General features: G+C 54.5%; 1 protein-coding gene across 1 annotated transcript; it reads left to right on the top strand.

The window, feature by feature from the left end:
* Positions 1-967: 967 nt before the first annotated feature.
* On the top strand, positions 968-24,261 carry LOC114105536 (MAL-like protein). Its single transcript, XM_027952066.2, has 4 exons — positions 968-1,232; positions 19,712-19,879; positions 21,399-21,521; positions 23,408-24,261. Exons 1-4 carry the CDS (start codon positions 1,125-1,127, stop codon positions 23,468-23,470), a joined length of 462 nt encoding a protein of 153 aa, XP_027807867.2. The 5' UTR covers positions 968-1,124; the 3' UTR covers positions 23,471-24,261.
* Positions 24,262-24,569: the final 308 nt, after the last annotated feature.

Consider the following 24,569-nt stretch of genomic DNA (forward strand, 5'->3'; position numbering starts at 1 on the left):
TCAGAACTATATCACAAACACACACACACACACACATCATAAATACAGTGATAGAGGTAAAAGTAAAAGAATAAAAAACATACACTGGGCAAACACCAATGTATCATAATACACATGCAGACACCAATCATAAGCAATTGTAAGTTGTGTACATTGTTAGTGGGATAGAAATGTCTCAGCCGTTTTGGAAAGCAGCTTGACATTATCTGCTAAAAACAGGTACCATGTGACCTGTAATCCCCCCTTAACATATTCCAACAGAAATGCATACACAGATGCCTCTAAAGACTATTCTAGATGGGCTGGGGTTGTAGCTCAGCGGTAGAGCACTCACCTAGCTCGTCTGAGGTCCTGGGTTCAATCCCCAGCACCACATAAAAATAAATAAATAAAATAGGAGTATTTTGTCCAACTAAACTAAGAAAAAAGGACTATTTTAGAATAGTAATAACCCCAAATGGAATGTTAGTAATAACCCCAAATTGAAAAAACCCAAGGTCCATCAACAAGAGAATAAAGAGTAGCTTGTTCATAGAATGTTCATGGAATACTATAAAGCTCTGAATCAACCACATACAATGAATACAATGACGTGGATGGTCCCACACATAACCTGAAGTGAAAGAAGTCAAACACAAACGAATCCTTTCAATAACAGACAAAGCTAACATGTGAGGTTAGAAGTCCAGGGCGGTTATTTGGGGAAGAAGAAGAGAGAACTGGTTGAGGGACACCTTGGCCGTCTAGGCTCACCCAGGGTTTATTGAGAGTCCTCAATGAACGGTCTTTGTTGGCCACTCTGGGAACAGGGATGAGGCAGGGAAGGGACTGTCACCTGCACTCCGTGCAGAAATACGAATGCCCCGGGATTCAGAAGTTTCTGGGGCCTGACCGTCTGCGAAGACCCGGTCCCGCCCCGCGCCACCCCGCCCCGCCGCGCCCCGCGGTGCGCTGTGGTCCCCAGGGCTGCTGGCTTCGCGAGTGGAAGGACCTGCTCGGCGGGAACGGTTTTTTCCTCCGGGGCGACGTCGTCCGATGGGTGTGTCGGCAGGAGGTGATATTTGAAGGCTGCGGGCTGGAGCAGCGCCGCGGAGCGGAGCAGGGGCGCCAACAGCGGGGACAGCATGGCCGCGAGGGACCCGCCGCCCCCCACCAGCTACGCGCCGCCCGACGTGCCCCCGGGGGTCGCGCTGTTCCTCACCATCCCCTACGCCTTCTTCCTGCCCGAGCTGGTGAGTGCCACCGCCACCCGCGGGAGGCGACGGGAGGTCGCCCGGGGACGGGACCTGGCGGGGACCGGGACCTGGCGGCGCCGCGGTGGTCGCGGTCTCCGCACCCGCAGAGCCACAGGCGCCCGGCAGGCTGTGCCCCCTGGGCTTGGGCGGCCTGGCGGGGATCCCTCTCTCCGTAGGGAAACCCGCACGGGAGGGACAAGCGGTCACTTGGTGGCTGGACGCTTGCGGCCCCTCCTAGGCTAGCGGGGACCTCTGGACCTGTTGCCAGTGGGCTTTTCCCATGTGATTCCTTTTCCCCACTCGGGTGCTTTTCTGAAGCTCAGAAAGCCGGCAGGGGTCTGGCCCAGGCTCCCAAGGGCCTCCAATATCTTCCCGGCTGATTGACAGCCGCCTTGAACTTTGATTTATGTGGCCCTGCACAGGAGGCTGGGGACAAATCCACCATAAAACAGTCTCCAGATGCCCTGGGTACACCCGGATCTGATGGTGACACAGCACTGGCACTCAGACCTGTGCACAGCTTCCCCAGAGCCCCCTGTCCCCGAGGTGGCTGCTGTCCCCTCTCACTGAGGGCCGCTGGAGCCTGGCCAACAATCCAGGGCCAAAGGGCTCTGCGTTTCTGGATCCTTCTGAAGCTCCCGTGTGTGTGTGGGGGGGGGGGGGGGGGGGGGCGGTATTTACTTTCCTGCTTAGAACTAGCCAAGATGGAAAGTGGACTCGCCCACAGAGATTGGACCTGACCGGTCCCCTGCCCCCTCCCCATGCACCAGGATGGTGGGGCGGACCAAATGCACTTCAGGCAAACTGGTTAAAGGGCAGCCATCCACGTCCTGAAGCTAGGCTGGGCAGGTCGGCATGGGGGGGACTCTAGCCGAAACCCCACCCAAGGGCAGGTTCCTGCCAAGCCCGCCACCCCCAGGCATGAACGTGGGCATCTGGCCAGACTGATGACATCTTAGTGCTCGTATGAATTCTGTGGTTAAGGCCTGGGTGTGTCCCTCACCTTGGGACACGGGCTGCCAGGATTGTGGTGGCTTCACCACTTTTTATTGAGTGCATGCCTTTTGACAATCAGTCACTGTAGACACTGGTGGCCGGGCCACTGCCTGCCAGCAGTCCATCGGGCCCTTCTGCTGCGGAGGGACTCAGGGGCTTTCCTCTCTGCAGCCAGGCTATCTGTCCTGGCCAGCTCAGGGCAGGGCCCAGGCCTGTCCCTGGGAGTTGGACCTCAGAGGAGTGGCTGGATTTTCAGACTGGGAGGAGGGACAGAGAAGCTCCAGCCGCCAGGAGGGAAGAGCCCAGGAGGCTGGACGGATGCAGCTTCTGAGTCAGGAAAGTGCCCGGGGCTGACCACGTGCCCCCACGGCCGTTCCTGCAGTGGCGCCTGAGGAATGAGGCTCCTGCAGAGGGTTCCACGTGCCCTCCACCCAGCCTCCTCTGGGTCCCGACTCCCTGGTGTGGCTCTCATGGTCAGGAACTTGACATGGATACTGTGTTATCCACTGTTCTGTTCAGAGTTGTTCACGTCCCCCACCGATGTCCTCCTTCTGGTGCAGGGTCCAGGTTAGGGTCTCGCATGGCATTGAGCTGTCCTGTCTCCTGTGCCCTTTAACCTGGATGGCTCCTAGCTCTGCCCTGATTCTCTGGAAGGAGTGATGATGAGGCACATGGTGCGTGTGTTCACACGCAGACACAGATGCATGTTAAATGGGGTGTTCTCTACTCTTGTTCTGCTCCTTAAACGAGCGTGCCTCGCGTGGAATTAGAGCAGGGTGTGCCTTGGACTCCCGGAAGGGATGAGGAGGGAGGGCAGACTCAGCCCAGCCCAAGTCCTCTCTGGCTTGGTGGCCTGGTGGTGTCGCCTGCTGCTGTGTGACAGCACCAGGCCTCGGGGTGTGGCCAGTTCGGTCTCGGGGCTTAAGGCGTCATGGACAGGTATATGTCTTTCTAAAGATATGAGTCCAGAGAGTGGGGTGTAAAACTGGGGCTCGGGCCAGCAAAGGCGCACAGAGAAAGGGAAATCCAGTAACTGGGATCCCAGTGTCCTCCGAGGTGGGGACAGCCCAGGGAGGACATGGCGTGGGCAGTGTCTGCAGGCACCCTTCCCTCCAGCCTGTCCACAGAGCAGCCTGAGCTGAGGACCTGCCCAGTTGCACACGGAGCCCGGTGGTGCCCACCAGCACTGTCCCACGGGAGCTCAGATGAGGCTCCCACTGGCTTCCCTAGGGCCACATGTCCTCCTGGCTGGGCAGGGGCAGCCTCTGGCCCTCTGTGGTTCCTAAGGATGACATTCTAGGATGACCCAGACTCCAAAGGGGCTCTGCAGTCCCCACCTCTGGTCCCCTGCCACCTGCTCCTACCGATCTCTGTCTAAGGAGGTTTGTTTTCAAGTCTTGGACATTAAAACTCACAGTTGCCGGGATGGGGCAGGGGCGTCTCCTGCACCCTTCCCACAAGCCCCTATGGTTAAGTCTCTTTTGATTAGAATCCGGGGTCAAAACCAGGGAGCTGGCCTTGGTAAGGCGGATCTTGACCCCTGTGTCTCACAGGCAGTGAGTCACAGAATCCAGATGAGGATCAAGGTCAAGGACAATCCCCTCACCATAGCCAAACCCCAGCCATCCCACCCTCCCTCACCCCGCCCTGAATGCACCCCGGGAAACCACCACTCTATCACTATGATTTTGTTATTTCAAAAAAGTTGTAGAAATAAACAGGATCACACAGCGTGTGGCCTTTTGAGACCAGCTCCTTCGCTCAGCTCTGTCCCTTGATGCCCACCCAGGACATGGTGTGTCCTCTCCTGCTCTCCTTCCCCTCCCATGTTGGGGACTGGCTGAGTCTGTTTAACCAGCCACCCGCTGAGAAACAGCAAAGCTCTTCAGAAGGTTCATGTACAGACTTTTGTGTGGATGTAATTTCCATCTCTCTGGGGAAAATGCCCAGAGCAAATGAGCAAATGCATCCTGTAAGTCACCAAGGGTCTCCTGAGATGAACTGCCACTCAAGCACCAGGCTCCGCCCCTGGGGGGGACACAAGAACAAGAAGCTAAAGGGGGGAAAGGTGGGCCGTGGGCCCTGTCTTTACAGAGTGGAGCAACTGACACTGCAGGGTGGACTAGTAAGGGACGGTTGTGGGTTTTGTTGGTGGTGATACTAGGGACTGAACATACGGTGCTTTACCACTGAGCTACATCCTGAGTCTTTTAAATTTTTTTAACTTTTAGACAGGATCTTGCTAAGTTGCTGAGGCTGGCCTCGAACTTGTGATCCTCCTGCCTCAGCCTCCCACGCCTCTGGGATTACAGGCGTGCGCCACTGTGACCGGCTCTGCTGGGTTTTTATTGAGAAACTGAGGAGCTTTTTTCCAGGGTGGCTGCAAAATAGCTTTTGCATTTTCCATTCCCACCAGCCAGGCATGTGCATGTGTCCCACTGACATTTGTGTTTTATCCGGTGTGCTGTGGAATTTGGGCTTCTCATTTGAAACTGAGAATTTGGCAACAATCTCCGAGGGTGAGGAAGCTCTGATATGATGAATTTAAAGATAAGAGTGCACATCCCATCCGAGCTTCCCTCTCTCCCCTGGGTGGGTGGGGGCACCGGCTGCTGCCAGCACTGTGCTGCCCAGGCTGGTGACATCCAGCTGACCTCGCTCCTCAGAGCCAGCTGTGTGCGATGGATGGGCCACCAGGCAGTGGCCTGCGGGGTAGGTGTTGGCTCCAGAGCTCTTCAAAGGCTGGAAAGTAGAAGCTGAGAGCACCCGGGGGTGGCTCCCACCAAGGGTGCTTTATGGATAAGAGTCCAGCGAAGTCTCACCACTTTAACCCTGACTCTAGCTGACTTAATGAGATTTTGCCTAATTAAAAGGAAACAGGAAGGAGAGTCCAGAGACGCGGCCAGTTCAAAGGGGAGATGTGTGAACGCTGCTGTTAGATCTCTCCATTTCCACTTCTCCACTCGCCCGCAGACCATCAGAGGGAAATGCTAAGGTGCTCTTAGAAGTTCTTTCCAGACTCCTCCAGCTTGGGAAGTTCATCCTTATGTCTTACTCAAATCCCCAGTATGGGAAGTTCACCTATTCTTACCTAAGTCTCCAGGGTCACCTTAATTTCCACCTCCTGCTTCCTCCACTCTGTGTGTATGAGCCTGTCTGACAATCGCTGCAGCCTGGCACGGTGTCCAAGGCCAACTCTGCAAGGCCTGAAAGTGATGAGGTGGGACTAGAGGAAGCATGAGGCCCCTCCCCAGGCCCCGTCACATCCTTAGGACACGTCCTTAGATGCTGAGTGTTCTGGAAGGGAAGTCCTCTCCCCGCTGCCCTCCGCCTGTCAGTCCACCTCCGGCTCCTGGGGCTGCTGGGGTTGCTCAGGGCGCCAGCCGCATCCCACCTGCACCCCCCCATGGCCCCCCGCCTGTATTGTCCTGCAGGACGTGGGAGCCAGTGCTCTCCGCACCAGGGTACCTGTGAGCCCCACCAGAACGGTGCCCAGGGACGCCCCTGGAAGCAGGTGACAGGGAAGGGAGGACAGAGAGGAAGGGATGTTACCAGGGCCAAGAGGAGCATGGGGCAGGAGGACCCTGGACGAGGTGGGGCGGAGGCCATGGGAGCCTCTCAGAAGCCCCCTGGGCCACCCCGGCTCCCTGCACCAGGCCTAGCCCTACTGGGAGACCCCCAGTGCATCTGGGATCAGTAAAATGGAGTCACTCCTGAGGGGATCCAGGCCTGGCTTCACTTCTTCGATGCCATGAGACCCTGGACAGGTCACTTAATGCTCTGGAGCCTCACTTTCAACGATGGGAGGAATGACATTAAGAGAAACAGTGGTCTCCTAAGTCAGCTGCACAGTTTTATAGGAAGGGTCAGCCTCACCAGTAAGGGCCCCAGAACGGTGGTCCCCGTGACTGAATTGTCATTGGTCACAGGACCTCTATTAGGAAGAGTGGGCCTCTGGGCAGCAAATGCCTCTGGTAAGTCACCAAGGGTCTCCTGAGATGAACTGCCACTCACGCACCAGGCTCCGCCCCTGGGGGACACAAGAACAAGAAGCTAAGGGGGGAAAGGTGGGCCGTGGACCCTGTCATTGCAGAGTGGAGCAACTGACACCCTGAGAGTCCTCAAGACAGGGCAGGGCTGAAGGAAGGGGACAGACATGCGGCCAAGAGGCTCCAGGGACAGAGCATGGTCAGGACACCCCTGAGGGGGGAAGGGGCTTGGATTGAGGGGAACGTTGGCTTGTTCAGACCAGGACCAGAGTGAACAAGCCTGAGTGTGGGTGTCAGGGAAGAGGCGCTGTCCCCTCGACCCCCAATATCACACTCCTGTATTTACTGAGCACTGCTCTCTGCCGAGCACTGGGCATCTGGCAACCCAGACCGGCCCTGCCTTGTGGAGTACAGGGCCTGATGGGAGGGACAGTGAGGAGCCAGGCAGACTGACCAGTGGTGCTGTGACCATGGTGCGGCAGGGACCCCACCGAAAGGTGCTTTGCGCAGAAGGGATTCAATATGGGGAATCGTTGGGAGCCATTGAGAGGCTCAAAGAGCAGAAAGGGTAATGAGCACATGAAGTGGCCACCGTCCACCCACAGCTAGGGCAACAAAACGGACACCGTGACTGGTGCTTAAACCACTAAGAAGCCCTGCCTGGCTGCGTTCGGATCGCTGGGGAGTGGGCCATGAGGCAGTGGCCAGCCCCGGGAGGGGACACAGGGATCTGCTGCTGGAGAGATAGCGACGCGCTGGGAAGGGCAGTGGGAAGACCCTCTCTGCTCCCAGCCGGGCTCCCTCCAGCCTCCCCCTAAGCCCTGAGGAGGCCCCAGCTGTGCGGGGAGCTGCCCACAGGGGGCTTGAGTCCTGCACCCACCCCAGCCCCTCCGCCCAGGGCTGCACTTCCAGGCCTATGCTTGCCCTGACTGTCCACCCCATCCCGAGCAGTCCACCCTCTCCGTTCAGCAGACAGACAATCAGCTGCACTGCAGGCAGGCCAGCCCACCTGGACCATGGCAAAAGACAGCAGGCTTGCAGGAAGTAACGGGGTGCTCCCCAGAGGGGCTGCATTCTGACCCGCTGGGCCCCAGGGGCTCCCGGATGAGGAGTGTCCGCTCTCTGGACGGGCGCTGCTTCTTTCCAGCATTCCCAGGGGCTTTCCCTGCAGAATGTCCCCCAGGGACGGGCAGATCTGTGGGACCCAGGAGATACCTGGGTCTGGGGCTGCAGTGTCTTCTGACCTACCTCAGGGCCTCCTCGGGCCACCGTGGCTCTGAGCTCTGCTTTCTCCTCCACCTGGTCACAGTCCCTGGGTCCCCAGTCCGGGTGCTCTCTGCCCTGGTGGTGCGGGGGCCTCGAGGGTGTATTTATTTGTGCGTGGCCGTCTCTGACAGTGCATTTCTGGGCCAAGGTGGCATCCCAGGATGATGAAGGGCACGGGGAGGGATGGGGAAGAGGGAGGTAGGAAAGTCCTCCCGGGGAAACCCATCTGCCCTCTCGAGGGAACAGGCCTCCAACTGGGAGATGATGGAGCAGGATGTGGTGGGCATGTCCCCCTCGGTCCAGGCTCCTAGCAGAAGTTCAGACCATGGCTGGGCCACGGTGGTGTCAGAAGGTGCCCCTGTGCGGAGCTGGCTCAGGAAGGTGAGGCTGCTGACAGCTGGCGGGGGTGTCCACGCCTGCCGTCCACCTCCTTTCTCAGGCGCATGGGGTTGGTCCTGTTCTATGCCGGGCTCTCTGCCAGATAGATGCTGGGGAACCCCAAGACCTCAGGGTGCGGTCCTGCCTCTAGGAGCTCAGGAGTCCAGGCAGGACGCAGCAAAGACAACGAAAGTGGAGACACACCCTAAGGAGGGTCACTGGGGGATGTGGGGCTTGGCAGTCAGGAGTGGCTTCTGGACCTAGATGAGGTGACGTTGGTCTGGTCCGGTCCTCCAGGGCCTGGTGAGGCTGGGACTTGGGAGCTGGTCCCTAAGGAAGAGCAGAAACATGGTCCGGGTCACACTGTCTGTGGGATCCTGGAGGAAGAAGGGCTCCTCTGGGACCCCAGGGACAGGTGAAGGGGCGTGCAGTTAATCAGTGTGAGGGGGTCCTGGGGAGGTGGGGAGTCCTGTCCATGAGGGGGGGGGGGTCTTTATTTCTAACTTTTCTAAAATCTACAAGAAGAGAAGTTTTTTTTAATTCCCTCAAAGCGTTTTCTTTTTTTTTTTAAGAGTCAAAAATGAAAAGCCCTTTAGACTCTGGTTAGTTGAGAATGTTTTTATTATTCTATTTTATGTCACACTATAAATCTGTGCTATTTGGTCAGTGAACCTGGGCCCTGGCGGCTGAATGGAGGGTGCGGCCGAGGCAGGAAGCCGCAGGAGGAGGGAGGAAGCCGGTCACTCAGGGAAGGTCCTGGAGCTTCCTGGGCACAGGGCCAGCCAGCCTGGGAGCACTCCTGGGCCTCAGTGATTCGTCCTTCCAGGATCCATTGCCCCAGAGCTCAGGCCAGGGCTATTGTTCCTGGAGCCACGGGGATAGGACTTAGCCCTCGCGGGAGCCTCTGCAGACGGGGCTGGCAATTTCCTGCCAACCTGGAAGCCAAAGGAACTTCTCCCCCTGTGACTCAGGACAGAGTGACTCAGTGTTTGGAAGTGTCCCAGCCCGAATTATGGAGCATGGAACTTCCATAAAAGGCTGCTTGTCTTGGGGTCTTCTCGGGGTCCTGGCCTGGGGCCTTTGGGGCAGTCCCAGGACAGTTTCCTCCCCCCTGCCAAGGAGGGACGGGACCTGCATCATGGGCTATGAACAGCGCTGGGTCTTTGTGTGCCCACAGGGGGCCTGCGGTGATCAGGGCCTGCCCGGGAGCACCCGGCCCCCTTGGGTGGGACTGCTCCGCCTGGCTGGGTGCCTGACCTTCAGCTTGCCACTTGGAACCGGAGCCTGCACTGAATTCCAGTCCCCAGGAGGGGCTTCTGCAGCAGCAGCCACTGTGGTGGCCTGCCTGGGTGGGCCCTTACCCAGGGGGTCATCCAGGCTGGGCAGGGCGGGTGGAGTCAGGGCCCACATGGACTGCGATCCACAGAAAGAAATACCCCTTTATTGCAACCTGTAACGCACACGTGTGTGTGTGTGTGTGTGCGTGTGTATGTGAGTGTGCGTGTGCGTGCGTGTGCGTTTGTGTATGTTGTGTGTGAGTATGTGCGTGTGTGTGCGTGTGTTCACAAAAGACTCAGGAAACGGCACTTCCCTTCCCATGGACAACACGCTCCTGTACTTTCCACTCTGGTCGGTCTCATCTCTTGTTGGTGACCCACTAATAGATGAGTCGTGACCCTCAGATGAGTCTTGCGCACTGGTTGGCAGCCCCAGGGTGGGGGCCACTGGCAGAGGTCCAGGGGGCCCAGAGCTGCCCCAGCTTTCTCTGGGCAGGCGGCTGGGCTGGAGGGTGAGGTTCTGGTCCGCGTTTGGCCTGGGAGTCTTGGTCACCAGGGAAGTGACCTCAGAGGGGGCCAGGGGCGTGGATGACGTGGGCAACCTCCCATTCGGGGTGGTCTTCAGCGTCCTCTGGCTGGGCCGTTGCTGGCTGAGTCCGGCTTTAACACAGGAGAATGGACTGAGGTCCCGGGAAGTCTGGAGCTCAGTGGGCGGATTCTTCAGAGGCCCGCGGCCATTGGCCACTGGCCTGTCCTCCCCAGTCCATGGCTCCAGGCTTCACCCACACACAGCAATGGCCAGGGCAAGAAAGGTGACCATGGGCCTGGTGTCCCCTTAGGCACAGGTAACCTTACCTGGGAGTCCCCCGCAGAATTCCCTTGGCATCTTGTTGGCCAGGACTAAGTCACACAATGTCCCCAGCCAGAGGCTGCGCTGAGCCTTGCTGGAAAGAGACCTCTATGCCCCCTCCCTGCCCACGCTTGCCACCAATAAGCCCAGGGGACTTAACAAGTGGCTGGCTGTCCCATCCCCTGTCACAGGAACACTGGCCACCAACTCACCCTGCAGGTGGACCCTGCGTGGTGAAGGTCTCATCACTGGAGACAGTAGCTTGGACGTTGACAGTAAGGGGGCCTTGTCACCCCTGCAGCCTGTTTTCGAGGCCACACACTTGCTGACTGTATTTGTTACCGCCAGGTTAAGACTGGGCCTCTACAGCCATTCACGGACCTGCAGAGCCGTGAGAAGCGAGTTCCCCACAAGCCACGCTGAGGGCTGGCTGTGCGCTCCCGGCTGAGATCTGCCCGGCAGTGTCCTCCCTGGTCTCAGTGCCCACTCTGCAAATGCACGTCCTCTTCTCTATCCTTTTACTGCTCCGTTGTTCTTGGTTTTGTGCATTGGAGGGATTTTGCTGTTTAAGATGCACCCAGTGTAGTGCCAAAGCGCCTCTCTTGTCCCTAAGGTAAGGGACAGGCTGGCATGTCAGAAATGCACATGGTAAGACTCGCTCAGTCCACGTTAAGCACTGTGGCCACGTGCTCAGTGCTATAACCCAACAGGGCATATTACGTAAAGTGCCTCTAACCAGAAACAAGATTATAGAATAATTAGGTGGCAGGAAAGTGGGACCAGAGGCTCCCAGATGCTGGTTACTGTTTCCCCTGGAGCAAGTGTTCAGTCTCTGCAAACCCAGTGTCCACAGGGACTTTAAAGAACAGAACTGCTGCCAACAAGAGCCAACAGTTAAACCGTCCAGTAAGATAGGAAGATGTAAAAAGTGTAATATACAAGGTATGTGCTCCGTGATTTACAGCTTTATTAAAATAATGTCTGTCTCAGGACTGCGCCTGTGGAGGACGTGGCACAGTGAAAACTCTCGTTGCTGTTGACATTATTTATACAGTCAATTTAAAGTCTAGTTAAAGAATAATTCTGGCCACTAAAGTGCCCAGAGTCAGGGGGGCATTTTGATTGGACAGCGCAAACTCCCCAGCGTCCACTGCAGCCCCATGGCTACTGCAGGGGCACATCTGTTGGAAGGAGCTGTCACTCTCCAGTGACATGGGAACAGTCCACAATGGGCTTATCTTGGTTTTCCCTTTTAAAAGGTGTGCATCAAAGTATGTCTATTTGCACACCTGTGTTCATAGCAGCACTGTTCACACTAGCCAGTAGTGCGCAGAGGAATGGATAAGCACAGGTTCTGCAGATGCCTCTGGGCTCACCACAGGGCCATGCCCTGAAAACCCCACTGTAAGTTGAAATAGTGGAGTCAAAAATATACTGGAGCAACGCGGAGTGGCACAGTGACTGGGGAGGCTGAGGTAGGAGGATAGCAAGTTTGAGGCCAGCCTCAGCAATTTAGCAAGGCCCTAAGCAACTTGGTGAGACCCTGTATCAAAATAAAAAGTCAAAAGGGCTGGGAATGTGGCTTAGTGGTTAAACACCTCTGGGTTCAACCCCTGGTACAGGAGGAAGGAAGGAAGGGAGGGAGGGAGGGAGGGAGGGAGGGAGGAAGGAAGGAAGGAAGGAAGGAAGGAAGGAAGGAAGGAAGGAAGGAAGGAAGGAAACACACTGGATACACCTAACCGCCCCTCATCCGGACTCAGTCACCCAGCACACTGCAGAGTATCAGTTTTTTCCTCTGATCTGGGGCTGACTGGGAGCTACAGTTCAGGCCACTGCCCGGCATCAAGGGAGAATATCACACCACACAGCACTAGCCCAGGAAAAGTTCGAAATGCAAACTTGGAAGTGCGAATTCTACAGAATTTGCTCACAAATATGAAAATCTGTAAGTTGCACCATTGTGATTTGGGGAACATCTGGAAAACACACACACACGCACACACACACAAAGGAATATTATTCAGCCTTAAAAAGGAAGTTCTGACACGTGCTCCAACATGGACGATCTTGAAGACATCATGCTGGGTGAAATCTAGCAGTCACAGAAGGGCAGAGTCTGCGTGATTCCATCTCTGCGGGGTGCCTGGAGCAGCCAAAGTCGCAGAGGCAGAAAGTAGAGTGCTGGTGTTGAGTGCCCAGGGGAGGGGAGGGAGTTTGTATCCAGGGGAACAGAGTTTCTGTTTTGCAAAACGGAGGCGCTCGGGGCTGGACAGAGCAAGATGCCTCTGAACTGAGCGTTTACAAAACGGCTAAGATGGGGAATTTCATTATGGGGACACGATTTTTAAAAGAAGGGCAGGTGTACAGTAGACGCAGCACCTTATCTGCCTGCACCTGAATGCCTGACATCCTTCATCTTGACACTCCACAAAGCCACAGAGAACCTTGCGGAAGCTGGGGTTCCCTCCGTGTGCAATGCTGACCACTCCCTTGTGGAGCCCTTTCCTCCCTGGAGGTCAGGGGTCCCAGGGGCCTGCTGACTTCAAGGACCTCACCTGTCTTTTTTTTTGGGGGGGGGGGGTTACTAGGGATTGAGCCCAGGGGCTCTTGACCACTGAGCCACATCCCCAGCCCTTTTTGTATTTTATTTTAGAGTCAGGGTCTCACTGAGCTGCTTAGCGCCTTGCCGTGGCTGAGGCTGGCTTTGAACTCGTGATCCTCCCGCCTCAGCCTCCCGAGCCGCGGGGATTACAGGCGTGCGCCACCGCGCAGGGCTCCTCACCTGTCTGGAGTTGACTTTTCCCTCCAGCCTGAGGTTTCCGAGGCTCAGCTAGGAGCTGGGGTCGGCTGCTACCAGCGAAGGGAAGGAGAGGGAGTGGCGATGAGACCCGCCCTGCGGAGACACCTCCGCCCGCGATGCAGAAAAACCTGCCGGGTCCCCGCCTGGGGCTCTGGCTTCTGTCCCACCCTGAAGCCACGCCCCCCGCCACAGCTGGAGTCCCCGCCGGGCAGGTCTAAGACTGCAGCGTCCTTCCCACCCGCTGGCCCTCCCCTGGGGCCCTCACCCAGCGAGCGTCCTCTGGACCCTCTCAGGGTGTGAAATAATCCCCCCCTCCCCACGGCAGCCTGGCCAGCGCGGACCCCTCGCTACCCAGGTGGCTGCGGCTACTCTGCCCCGTGGGCAAATCCCTTCTCCCTCAGGTGCATCTCTTCCGGTTCCAAGTCTTTAGTGAGCTTCCATCGTCCAGCCCGGTTTCCTCCTTCTGGGTCTCAGTCCAGAAATATTCTGTGCGTCCCAGACAATGTGCATGGACCCAAATGCACACGTGCACGCGCACACGCACGCTCTTTTCTTCTGCATGAATCCTAGTGCACTGGGCATGCTGGCCTCTGCCTTTGAGAACTCCTGGACTTGTGTTCAGGTTGGGGATTCAGAGAGCCTGCCTACGCTTTCTGAAGGCTGCGGGTGTTCTGCCGTGTAGACATAACCGAGCTAACCCGTCCCATTGGCTGGCTGTGGAGGTCATCATGTCCTTGCTCTCCTGCAGCCTCCAAGATGGAAGGACCACGGTGTGTCTGTTCACATGCATCACTTGCAGGGCAGATTCCAAAAGGCCAAGTTACTGAAGGGAGCATTAGGTGCCAACTTAATGTTTTGATCAGTATTACTGGGGGCGGGGGGTGGGGGAGAGCCAGCGTTGGCAGTGGACAGCACCCTTACCTGACCTATAAGTGGCAGGACTTCAACTGTATGGATATCGGGAGTGTATGAGTTCTCAAATTTGGAGGCAAAAATCATGTCTGTGTGCAGGTGTGTTTTCTGGGTGGCTAACGTGTTCCTCAGCTCCTCGGGAGGGTCTGTGCCCCCTTAATACTGACTCATCCGTCCTGCGATTCGTCTCCCAGCCTTCCTTCCAGAAGTGAACTTTTCACCCTCTAAGGAGACCAGTTTGGACATTCCCTTCTCTGGATCTTTCTCACAGGACATCCCTCCTGTCCTCTGTGCCATTCCGGCTGAGATGATTCCGGCTGCCACAGCCAACAGTCATTACCCGACTCTCAGATGAGAATTGTCACAGAGAGCCAGGTGGGACGGGAGCCCCCAGATCCCTTTGGCCTTTTGATGGACACAGAGGCCCAGATCTGTCAAGTAACCTGTGCAGCAGGCAGAGCTGGAATTCCAAGAAAGAAGGGAGGGCGTGGGTGGGCGAGCTTCAGAGTGGGCGGAGGTGCCAGCAGAGGAACAGACTTGGGGCTTTGGGATGGGCTGCACCTTCTTGGGGAGTGGTCAAGGGTGCAGCCTCTCTTACCAGTTCCCACAGTCTCCTGGGGCTTCTTGAGGTCCCCAGAGAATTCTGGGGAGTAGCAGGACTCACCGTGCTGCCCTGAATACCTTCTCAGGTGTCCACGGGATTCTCGTTTTGTTTTTCCGTGCTGGGGATGGAACCCAGGGTCTAGCACATGCTAGGCCAGGACTCCACCACCAGCCTCACAGCCAGCCCCCACATATTTTAGAAACACCTTGCCTCTGTGCCATGCTTTTGTTTGATTTCTTTATTAAACAGCTTTTAAAACAATAAACGTCCTCCAAAAGTGACCAAAGAAAGTGTGTTAAGTATTATTTGAACGTCATGGATTTCAGCCTAGGTGATCATTCCAGTCCATTGTAGCTGCTGTCCCTATTTGAAGGTCAAATTGTCCCCTCCTTGGCCAGCAGGAGCCTGCTGGGTCCTTCTGATCTGACCCCAGGAGCCTGTGGGGTCTTACTGTGTGATAAGTGGCCAGGCTCAGCCCCCACCCAGATCTGCAACCAGCCCCTTCTCCCGGCTGGATGTCATTAACCCAAATCTTGTATTCTTTAACCAGATTTCTAAACAGGAGGGAGATGTTCCCCATGAATAAGTGATCAGATCTGTGACTGCGCTCCCTCCTACCCCAATGATCCTTTCAGACCTCGAGTTAGACTTTCAGCAAGTGAACACACAAGTGAGCTTTATAAGAAAAAGCCCCAGCCAAGGCTGAACTTGAAACACAAGTGTCGTAGACGGATGTCTAACTGTGGTGAAATAGTCCTCCACTTCGAGGGCCAGCCCCAACCACCGAAAAAAATCTCCTGCTCTTGGGAAATACACAATGAAGACTTAAATGGAAGGGCCATTGAGGCTTCCAGGAAGATTTGAAAAGTTAAATATGAGTTTCTTTTAAAAAAAAAAAGTATAAACAAATATTCCGAGTTCTCAACCTATAAAGATCCGACCTACGGGACTTGAAGCAGAAATGAGCCAACAAATTCCACTGGGTTTAATTCACCTGGAGTCGCTCCCTGGCCCTGGTCCAGGCCACAGTTTAGAAGGTAGAGGGGCGTGGAAATGAAAAGCAATAGCATTTCTCTGATTCCACTGATTACACAACAGCAGAGCCACTTCAAAAGATTCCCACACATTTTGAGTGGGTTTTCAAATGTTTGGGGGGCTTTGGCTTGGGTAAGAGTAAAAGGTGGGACCTGGGATCCCCAAAACACAGCAGGGACCCAGAGTGGGGAGTCCAGGGTGGGCCCTCTGGTGCTGCGGGTGGGAGATTCCCACCTAGGCCTTTAATTCTCCCAGTAGGCCAACCTGGGGCACATCCTAGGAATGTCTAGGCCCTGTCCTTGAGGTGTGGAATCTGGCTTGGGGACACAAGTGTCCTCCCCCATATCCAGCTTCTGCACACACCCCTTCCCTCTCCTCCTCACAAACGGGTGAGGATTAGGCTGGCCAAGGCAGCCTCTGATGGCTTGAGAGGGTCAGGGACTCCTTCTCAGGCCCTGACAGGGACAGAGGGACTGAGCCATCCTGGCCGACTCCCAAGCCTGGCACAGGTGAGTTGGTGGTCAGCAGTGGAAGGGGTCTGTGGTCTCTCTAAGGGAATTAGAGTTGGCGGTGGCCCGAGTGGGCAGGCATTTCATCACCTGTGAAGTGCCTGGGGACTGAGAGGTGGTCTTGAAGTTACTACAGACTCATGCCAAGGGGGACACGTCAGCACCCCTCACCCCATGACTCTGCAGGCCCTGTGCTGGGCACCAGGTAGACATCTGTGAATGATACCATCCTTTCTCTGCTGGTCCCATGTGAGTCTAAAATCCTACAAGTCCTGGTGCAGCCACTGGTCCTACAAGTCCTAGGTGGCATTCCCTCTAATTGCCACCATGGCTGGGTGTTGGCCATGGGAGCCACATTCTTGCACCACACTTGGCAGGTGGCCTAAAGCTGACTCCTGGCACCTCCCTGCAGTACCAGCATCAGCGGCACCTGTCACAGGGAGCAACGTGGGAGAGCCCCGTTCAGGGGATCTCAAGAACAGAGCTCCCATCCCTCAAGACCCCCCTGCTAAGGAGGGGGGTCAGCCCACCCAGCCACAGGCAGCCCCAAGCCCTGCTCCCATTTTCCAAAATTCGTCTGGAGATTGACTGTTAGGGCCTGGGGGAATTTGCCCAGAGAACGGGCATTTTAAGGGATGGCCAGGATTCTGGAGCTGTTTCCCAGCCCTATTAGAGCTGTACGCGTACTCCTTGCATAGAGATCCCTGCCCGTGTCCACTTCTTATTCTATACTGACTTCTTACTTCCCCTTCCTGTTCTCTCCTTAAAGCCTATAAATTCTCTATAATTGCAAAAGTGTCTTTCCTGCTAAGACAATGGCAGGGGGAGGACAGGGTGACATATCTGGAGCTATCCTTTGGCTAGTTGTAAGTTAAGAACTGCTAGTCCAGAAAGCCAGGGGTGTTATGAAAAGCAGAGCCTAAAATGTGTGTCTTTCTGTTGAGCTAGACAAAATGAGTGAAATTGTTTGCCCAGAATTTCTCTAAGAGTATTATTCAGAACTGAGTGACTGCCACAGACATGAACCGCCAATCAGAATTCACTAAATATAGGGGCAGACAAGTGTAGAGTAATAAAAATCAATGGAAGCCACAGACTGCAGAATCCAGCTACCAAGGACAAGGTGATTAAATGTTTGTATAGTGAATGTAAAATTAATATCAAGCAGGAGTAGTACAAAGATATTCCTATCTCCACACACTGCATCACTAGTGCATGAACAGCAGAACACCAGCCAGAGAGAAGACCCCCAAAGTGGCCAGATGTCAACGACAGATACCTACAAACAGCAACAGGTCACCTGAGCTGACCTCTTGACCACAACAATGGAAGCCAGAAAACAATAGAATTATATGGGAAAGTGTAGAACATGGTGGACATAAGAGAGGAGATAATTTTCAGGGGAAAATTAAGGCTATTTTACAACTAATCAAACTGAAGATTAACAAGTTACCTTCACTAAAGAGACCACTAACATGTACTTGAGGAAGAAAGAAAATGATCCTAGGAGAAAAGGTTGAGATGCAAGAATATCTCCATGACCCAGAGTAGGGAGGAATTTCTGAAACTTGTGGCAGAGCATGATCTATAAAGGAAAAGATTGACATATTCAATTGCATTGAAATGAAGGGATTAGTTCACCAAAAGTCATCATAAAATATATGAGATACGTGCTAGCAAATTTTATCTGAAACATGTATAATAATCAATAATACCTACATTACTGGGAAGAGTTCCTGTAAGGTTAAAAAAAATTATGACCAATAGAATCAATTAAAATTTTTCAGAAGAGGAAATATAAAGGGCCAACAAATACATAAACATACACTCTACCTCACTGATAATCATTAACATTAAAACCTAAAGAGACACATTAAAAGCTCCAAGAAATCTGACAAACTGCAACAACAAAAACCATCTTTGAACTAATAAATAAGCTTAGCAAGTTGCAGGAAATAATGTCATTGTGCTAAAAATCAATTGTATTTCTCTCTAGTCGAATAATTTTAAAAAGTAAAAGTACTTACAAGAGCCCCCCCCAATAAAATAATTAGGCATAAATAATAACAAAATGTGTAGCAACTATATGCTAAAAGCTGCAAAACATTATAAAAGAAGTCAAAGAATATATTCATAATTGGAGAGACATACCATGTTCATGGATTGGAAGACGAGACAGTAAAGATGTCAGTTCTCTGCAAACTCATCTATGGATTTAACATTAAAAATCTCATCAAAGACATATTACAGATACTAAAAAGCTGATTCTAAAATTTATGTGAACTCGGGAACAGAACTAGGGAAGGAGATGAGCTGTCTCCTGAGAAATTCTCCTGAGAATCACATGCATTCACAACTCTTCAGATTATTGCAGCTTTACAGAAAGTTTTAAAATCTGGTCATGTGATTCCTCCAAACCACGTATTCGAGAGTCACCTTTGAGTCCCTTCCCTTCCTTTCTGCCATCATCACGCATTTCCAGTGATCTCACAGTTGACAGGCTCTTATTCTTTTTCAAAAACATTTTATTGCTTTATTAAAGATAAGTGCTGTGTGCCCACGATGAGCTGTAATAAATAGCCATTTTCTCCAGGAACCTCTGTTCCTTCAGGCTAAATCCTGTTATTCTCTCTCCCAGATGAGTCATGCTAAGTGGGTTCTGAAGGAATTTGGGAGTGGCATGAGTTCAGACTTTGTACCTGTTGGATGTGAGGAGTTTGAGGGGCAGGTCCAGGCTTGGGGTAGGGCAAGCAAGGTACAGGGTGCAAACTTTAATGGACATTCTCAAGAGCAGGCAAGTGCAGAGTCAGCCCTGCAGAGGGACTTCCACATAGAGACATCTGATGGGCAGGTGCAGGCATGGGGCTGAAGGCCACAGGGAGAAGTGGGCAGAGGTGAGATGATATCACCAGCCAGTGTGGTGTTTAAAAGTACAGATTAAACAGGACCAAGATCAGGACACCAGAGGAGGCTGCAGTGACATCCTAAGCAGGGGAAGGGGAAGGGCTGAGAAAGCAGGAGACAAAGGGCAAGGGAACCTCGTGTCTGGTTGACCTTCTCCCCCAAGCCTCTAGCTGGACACTGAGTTCCTGCCCTGGCTACCAACACAGGGGCCATCCTAGCTGAGCCCAGAAAGGACAGGGAGAGGTAAAGGCACCAAATCTACCAAAGACACATCAAATCTCGGGGCAGAGCGCAGAGGCCATCAAACTGGAACCCTATCACCCAACTGGGGGTGGGCCCCAGGGCATCAGCTGCTATGACCTAGGGCTTCAAATCATGTGCCCCCAGGGTCAGGCAGGCATTCAGTGGGGGGCAGGAGCCGTGGAAGGAGAGGGCTACGCCACCATGTAGGTGAGCAACAGGGCGAGTCTAGAAGACGGCATGGGGTTGGTGGGGAGGAGGATGTGGTCCACTAGGGACTTCAGGACCTTTTTAAAGAGACAATCACAACATATTCTAGCCTGAGAAATGGGTATGCTGTGGCCAAAACCATGTATTTCTCAAGAAATATCCAAAATCTAGATTTTTTTTTCATGTGAAAAATATTGTTTAAATGTTGGCGACTTATTCAGAATATTTAAAAACTGAACATGCCAACACTGCTTGAGCTCAAAAGGTACAGCCGGACTTGGTGGGAAGCCCCTCCTTTTGCAACCTCTGGGTCAGCCCCTTGAATTTTCTAACAGGATCCAACTTGACCATGGCTCAGAAAGGCCACCTTTCCTCCCTGTTCCCTCCTGGGTCCTTCCAGCTTCAATGGAGCTTTTGACCAGAGACAGGAGAAAAGAGATGCCCTCTGAAGGCACATGTCACCCCACACGGTGCGACGTCCCTCACATCGCACTTTTCTCTTACAGGCATTTGGGTGCTGGGTCTGGATCCTGGTAGCGGCCACCCACGTAGCCAACCCGCTGCTTCAAGGATGGGTGATGTACGTCTCCCTGACCTCCTTTCTCATCACCCTGATGTTCCTGCTGTCTTACTTGTTTGGATTTTACAAAAAATTTGAGTCCTGGAGAGTGCTGGTAAGGATCAGGGTTGGTGCCCTGGACTGGTGTCCTGGGAGCTGTGGGCACAACGGGCCCTTCTGGCTGGGGAGGGAGAACCAGAGAGCTGGGATCAGAGGCCCTGCCTGGGCTGGACCCTTATTGAGCTAAGGCTGGTGCTTTCCTGTCTTCCCTCCGCCACCTTCCCTGCTAGCAATGTCTGCACCTCCTGGAATTAAGACTGTCTGGGAGCTGGGTGCAGCCGTGCAGCCTCCATCAGGCTACTCAGAGGATGGCTTGAGTCCAGGGCTTCAGGCCAGCTTGGGCAGCAGAGAGAGTCTCTGCCTCTTTATAAACAAATCCACAAAACAGAAGCAATATTCCGATGTATTTTTCCTCAATTTGACTCATGGTAAAATAAATCATGGCAGCAGTGTTGAATAAAGTGCTAGTAGGGGGAAAAAATAGCTTGTCACTTACTGATCAGCTCATCCTTTCATGTGCCACATGGATTTGTGCAAAATGGACATGCATTCGAATCACACTGAGCATGTGTGATGCTTGCATTTGATACAGCATCGTTGATTTTTCACGTTGTCACATTATCGTGTTAACTATTTGGAAGTGCTCTGTGTGGAGCAGTTGAAAACATAGACAAAAGAATAGAGAATTACACTGGGACCCTCACAGCCCAGATTCCAGAATTACCAAGATTTCACCATGCTGGCTGTGTTCCCACTTGCACTTTCAGCCTAACTGTCATGCTATTCCACACATGTCTGGATCCCCAAAACATACACAGACTTTCTCACCAGCTTTCACACACCAAGTCAACAACAACTCGGTGTATTAAGACCAAGGTCACCTTCAGATCTCCCAGTTATTTCTGGAATGTCTTTTTGCATTTGGCTTGTTTGAGCTGGATCCTCACAAGGGGCCTTGTGTGCCTTAGTTGTTAAGTTTCTTGGGTGTTTTTGGATCTAGACTGACTAAATCTGGCCCTGCCCGTGACCTCTAGGAGAGAGGAGGTCCACTGTCCTCCACAGGGGACCCTATTTTGGATCTGTGTGTGTGGTTCTCCGGGTGTGATCTGACTTTCTGCTCTCTTCACTGAGTTGACTGTAGGCTGGAAGTTGGCATGGACGGCTTTGACAGGTGGCAGTGATCCCTCTGTGCCCAGCACAGTGCCAGTGGTTCAAAGCCGGGAGTTAATCAGCCTCTGTTCAGACCTGGCCTTAACCTTGAGCTTCCATCTCCTCAAAATGAGACCAGCACTGAGTGCAGGCGAGCCTCCCTGGTGGTTGGCAATGTTGGCGAGAAACACTCCCGGTGCCGAGCAGGCCCTGGGCGAGCGCCCGCGGGCCTGGGACCTGCACTGCTGTCACTGCTCCACCATTATTTGCTACAAAAATATCTTATTAGAAACTCTGCAGAGAAGCAGCAGGAGTTGGGGGGGGGGGGGACCTCACCCCTTTCCTCACTCTTCCCTGCTGTGTCACAAGAGAGGAAGGTGCCTGCCCAAATGACGGTGGCGGTGGCCTCTGCTCTGCGTTCCCAGGACAGCCTGTACCACGGGACCACGGGCATCCTGTACATGAGCGCTGCTGTCCTGCAGGTGCACGCCACCATCGTTTCTGAGTCCTCGGACCTGAAAAACTACTTCATCAACACTACCGCCTCGGTGAGTGGGCCGGGCCAGCCGGGCAGGGGCAGGACAGCCACAGCGGGAGGGTACTGGGATTGAACTCAGGGTGAGTAACCACTGAGTCACGTCTCCAGCCCTTTTAATTTTTTATTTTGAGACTTGGTCTCGCTGAGTTGCTTAGGGCCCACAGGTTGCTGGGGCTGGCTTTGAACTTGCGGTCCTCCTGCCTCAGGCTCCTGAGCCGCTGGGTTGAGAGGCATGTGCCACCGCACCCAACTGGAGGGCATTTTTGTGAGAGGTTTCAATCTGCCCCACGTGTGTCAGACAACCCTGAGCTCTCCAGCTGCAGGAGGGGTGTGTGTGTGTGTGTGTGTGTGTGTGTGTGTGTGAGAGAGAGAGAGAGAGAGAGAGAGAGAGAGAGAGAGAGAGAGAGAACACGCATGCCCAGGCTCCAGGCCTTCTCTGGCTTCTGTCCATCCTGGTCAGCCTCGCTCGCTGCCTGTCACATCCGCCACAGTATGCAGAATTTATTTTCCCAAAGTGCAGATTGAATAGTTTCTCCCCCCTGAACACCTCCATGCCCCCCATTGCTCTGAAATGAAGCCAGAGTCCCTGGCACAGCTAAGTTGTCCCCATGTCCATTTGTTTCAGTAACCAAAGTCCATGGGGTGGCATTGTTGGCGGACCAAAGCCCAGGCAAGGTGGTCCCACCAAACTTGGGCTGAGCAGGACCCTGGGCATCTGGCGCTGGGGGCCTCCCTGGTCCCAGGCACCTCAACTCCCCTCTCTCTGTGGAATGGTGCCCCCGTGTGGCCGGAGCGCACAATGACATTCCTTGTCCCCGAGGGAACTTCCAAGGTGGAGCCAGTGCTGCAGGACCCTGTCCAGGGGTGAAAGGCCGAGGAGAACTGGGTCTACCTGGCAGCTCCCCTGGATCACAGGGCTATGCCAGGAGGAAGGGCACATTTGGGGTGCTGTCCCCAGTGCCTGTGTGTCCTGCCTGCTTTCCGCTTCTTGCTGCTCCAGTGTAAGCTCTGGGCGGCAGGAGCCATCCGGCATCCTGTTCACTGTGACAGCCATAGTTGTGCCCGACCTAGAGCAGGTGCTCCAGAGACTGCTGAATGTGTGAGTGAGGACAGCCGGGCATGAGGGACGAGGCCAGCGCCCGGCCGTCTTGGCGATGGCCTCTGCCTGAGAGGGGAGCAGAGCCACTGTGGTTCCAAGCACGGTCTGAAGCTTTCGCGCTTCCCTGTTGTGGGGGATTATCTGGGAGCAGAGTAACAGGAGTCAAGTAGAGGCATGGGGAATCCGCGAGAGGGATGACGCGGCTGAGACAGGAGCCGGTGCCAAGAGCCAGCCAGGCAGGGAGACCTGCAGACTCTGCCCTGGCTTTGGCCGTGGTGGTGGCCAGGGATTTGGAGGGTCGCAGGTTCATGGCACAGGTCACCATACCAGGTGAGATTCGGGGGCCGACTGAGCTTGTGGGGCTTGTGAGGAAATGCCAGCAGTTCAGGCTGGGCCATTAAGAGCTGGGGCACCGAGGCATTCAGAGCAGTTGTGGGCCAGCGAGTGTGAATGCGGAGGCCACCAGGGCCCACAGGTGCAGGGCTGCAGGGGGCAAGGAGACAGTGCCCAGGGCCACAGTTGAGCGGGAGGAGAGCCAGCTGGATGGCCAGGTGGCGAGGACCCTCCTGAGGGTGGAGATGGAGACACTCAGAGCAGGACACCAGGAGAGTGTGGCCCTAGGGAGGCCCAGGGACGGAGAGTCTCCAGGATCCAGCTAGCTGGCTGGGGTGGCTGCTCCCGGGTGGGGGGGTCACTGAGGAGGGTCTGGGCTTGGGGCCTCCTGGGCTGCAGGGCCCGTGGGGCTGGAGGGGGCGCTGGCACCGGCCCTCTAACGGCCTGGTCCTGGCCCTCTCCAGTTCTTTGCCTTCATCACCACGCTGCTGTACATCCTCCACGCCTTCAGCATCTATTACCACTAGGGCACCGGCCCCCAGCGCAGGATTCAGCTTCGCCATCTGGACAAGACACAAGTTCCCCGGAAGCCAATGTGGAATCATCACGCCGTGTCCCCTTCGGGGCGAGGAGGCCCACTTTGGCATGTGTCTGGACACCGTCCCTCTCTGAGGAACATGAGAAAGCTGTTTCCTTTTTCCTGGGAAAGTAACTGTCTTTGGAATGATCTGACCTTGAACCCAGCCCTTCTGGACAATGAACACAGACGCCCTCACCCTTGAGAGGCCCCCTGGGAGGGGCGGGGCCTGCAGCACCCCCAGATACGCAACCTGGAAGGCCCTCGAATTCCTGGGCGGTGTTCCAAGGAAAGCTGGCCCTGTGCACACGGAAAGGTCAAACCAAGGTGCTTTAAAGCAGATGGCTTCAGAGCAAATGCTTTTCTAAAGGGAGCTGTGCTCCAGTGGTGTTTCTCCCCCGGAGGGGCTGCCCTCCTCCCCGATCCAGGCAGGATGTCCGCACAGCCCAGTAACTGCCCACTGTCGCTTTGAAACGAATAAATTATTCTGTGAACGGATCTTGTCCTGACGGGTCTGGGGCTTGACGTCGTGTGTCAGTCTTTCCACCTGGGTGGGCGTGGTCTTCAGGAGCTACAGAGGTGAAAACCCCATCTCTGTCTCCTGGTCACTTTGTCATTGCCCTGGTGTCTGGAAAAGCCACCACAGATCTCTCACTTTGTTGGCAGGCAGCTATCTGGGATGGTCACTGCTCACTATGTGCCTAGTGGCCATGTGCAAATAAAGACCTTTTGTTCAGTTAATATGGATGAAGTTGGTTGTGTTCCTCCTGCGGGCAGCTGGCCCCAGTTGTCTTTTCTTGGGTCCACTGAAAATTTTCACCAAAACCGCTCCTTAGGGGGTTTAAGTCTTGACCTCCCAGTCATCCCCTTACTCAACCCGTGGGAGGCGGGAGCATCAGCGGATTTCTCCTTCTCCCAAGCTGAGCTGCTTGATTGGCACCCAGTCTGATGACCCTCCCCTTGTTCCCTGCCCTCCCACCTCTCTGTCCCTCTGCCAGTCATTTCTGATGCTGCCTATGCCTCCATCCAGGCCTGATTCATGACACAGC

The sequence above is a fragment of the Marmota flaviventris genome, chromosome 14 (genome assembly GCF_047511675.1).
Source record: "Marmota flaviventris isolate mMarFla1 chromosome 14, mMarFla1.hap1, whole genome shotgun sequence".
NCBI lineage: Eukaryota > Metazoa > Chordata > Mammalia > Rodentia > Sciuridae > Marmota > Marmota flaviventris.

Excerpts from the sequence above, each read along its gene's own strand:
- LOC114105536 (XM_027952066.2), top strand. The coding sequence starts at position 1,125 with ATGGCCGCGAGGGACCCGCCGCCCCCCACCAGCTACGCGCCGCCCGAC. Across the intron at positions 1,233-19,711 it reads CCTTCTTCCTGCCCGAGCTG|GCATTTGGGTGCTGGGTCTG; the intron begins GTGAGTGCCACC and ends TTTCTCTTACAG. Across the intron at positions 21,522-23,407 it reads TCATCAACACTACCGCCTCG|TTCTTTGCCTTCATCACCAC; the intron begins GTGAGTGGGCCG and ends GGCCCTCTCCAG.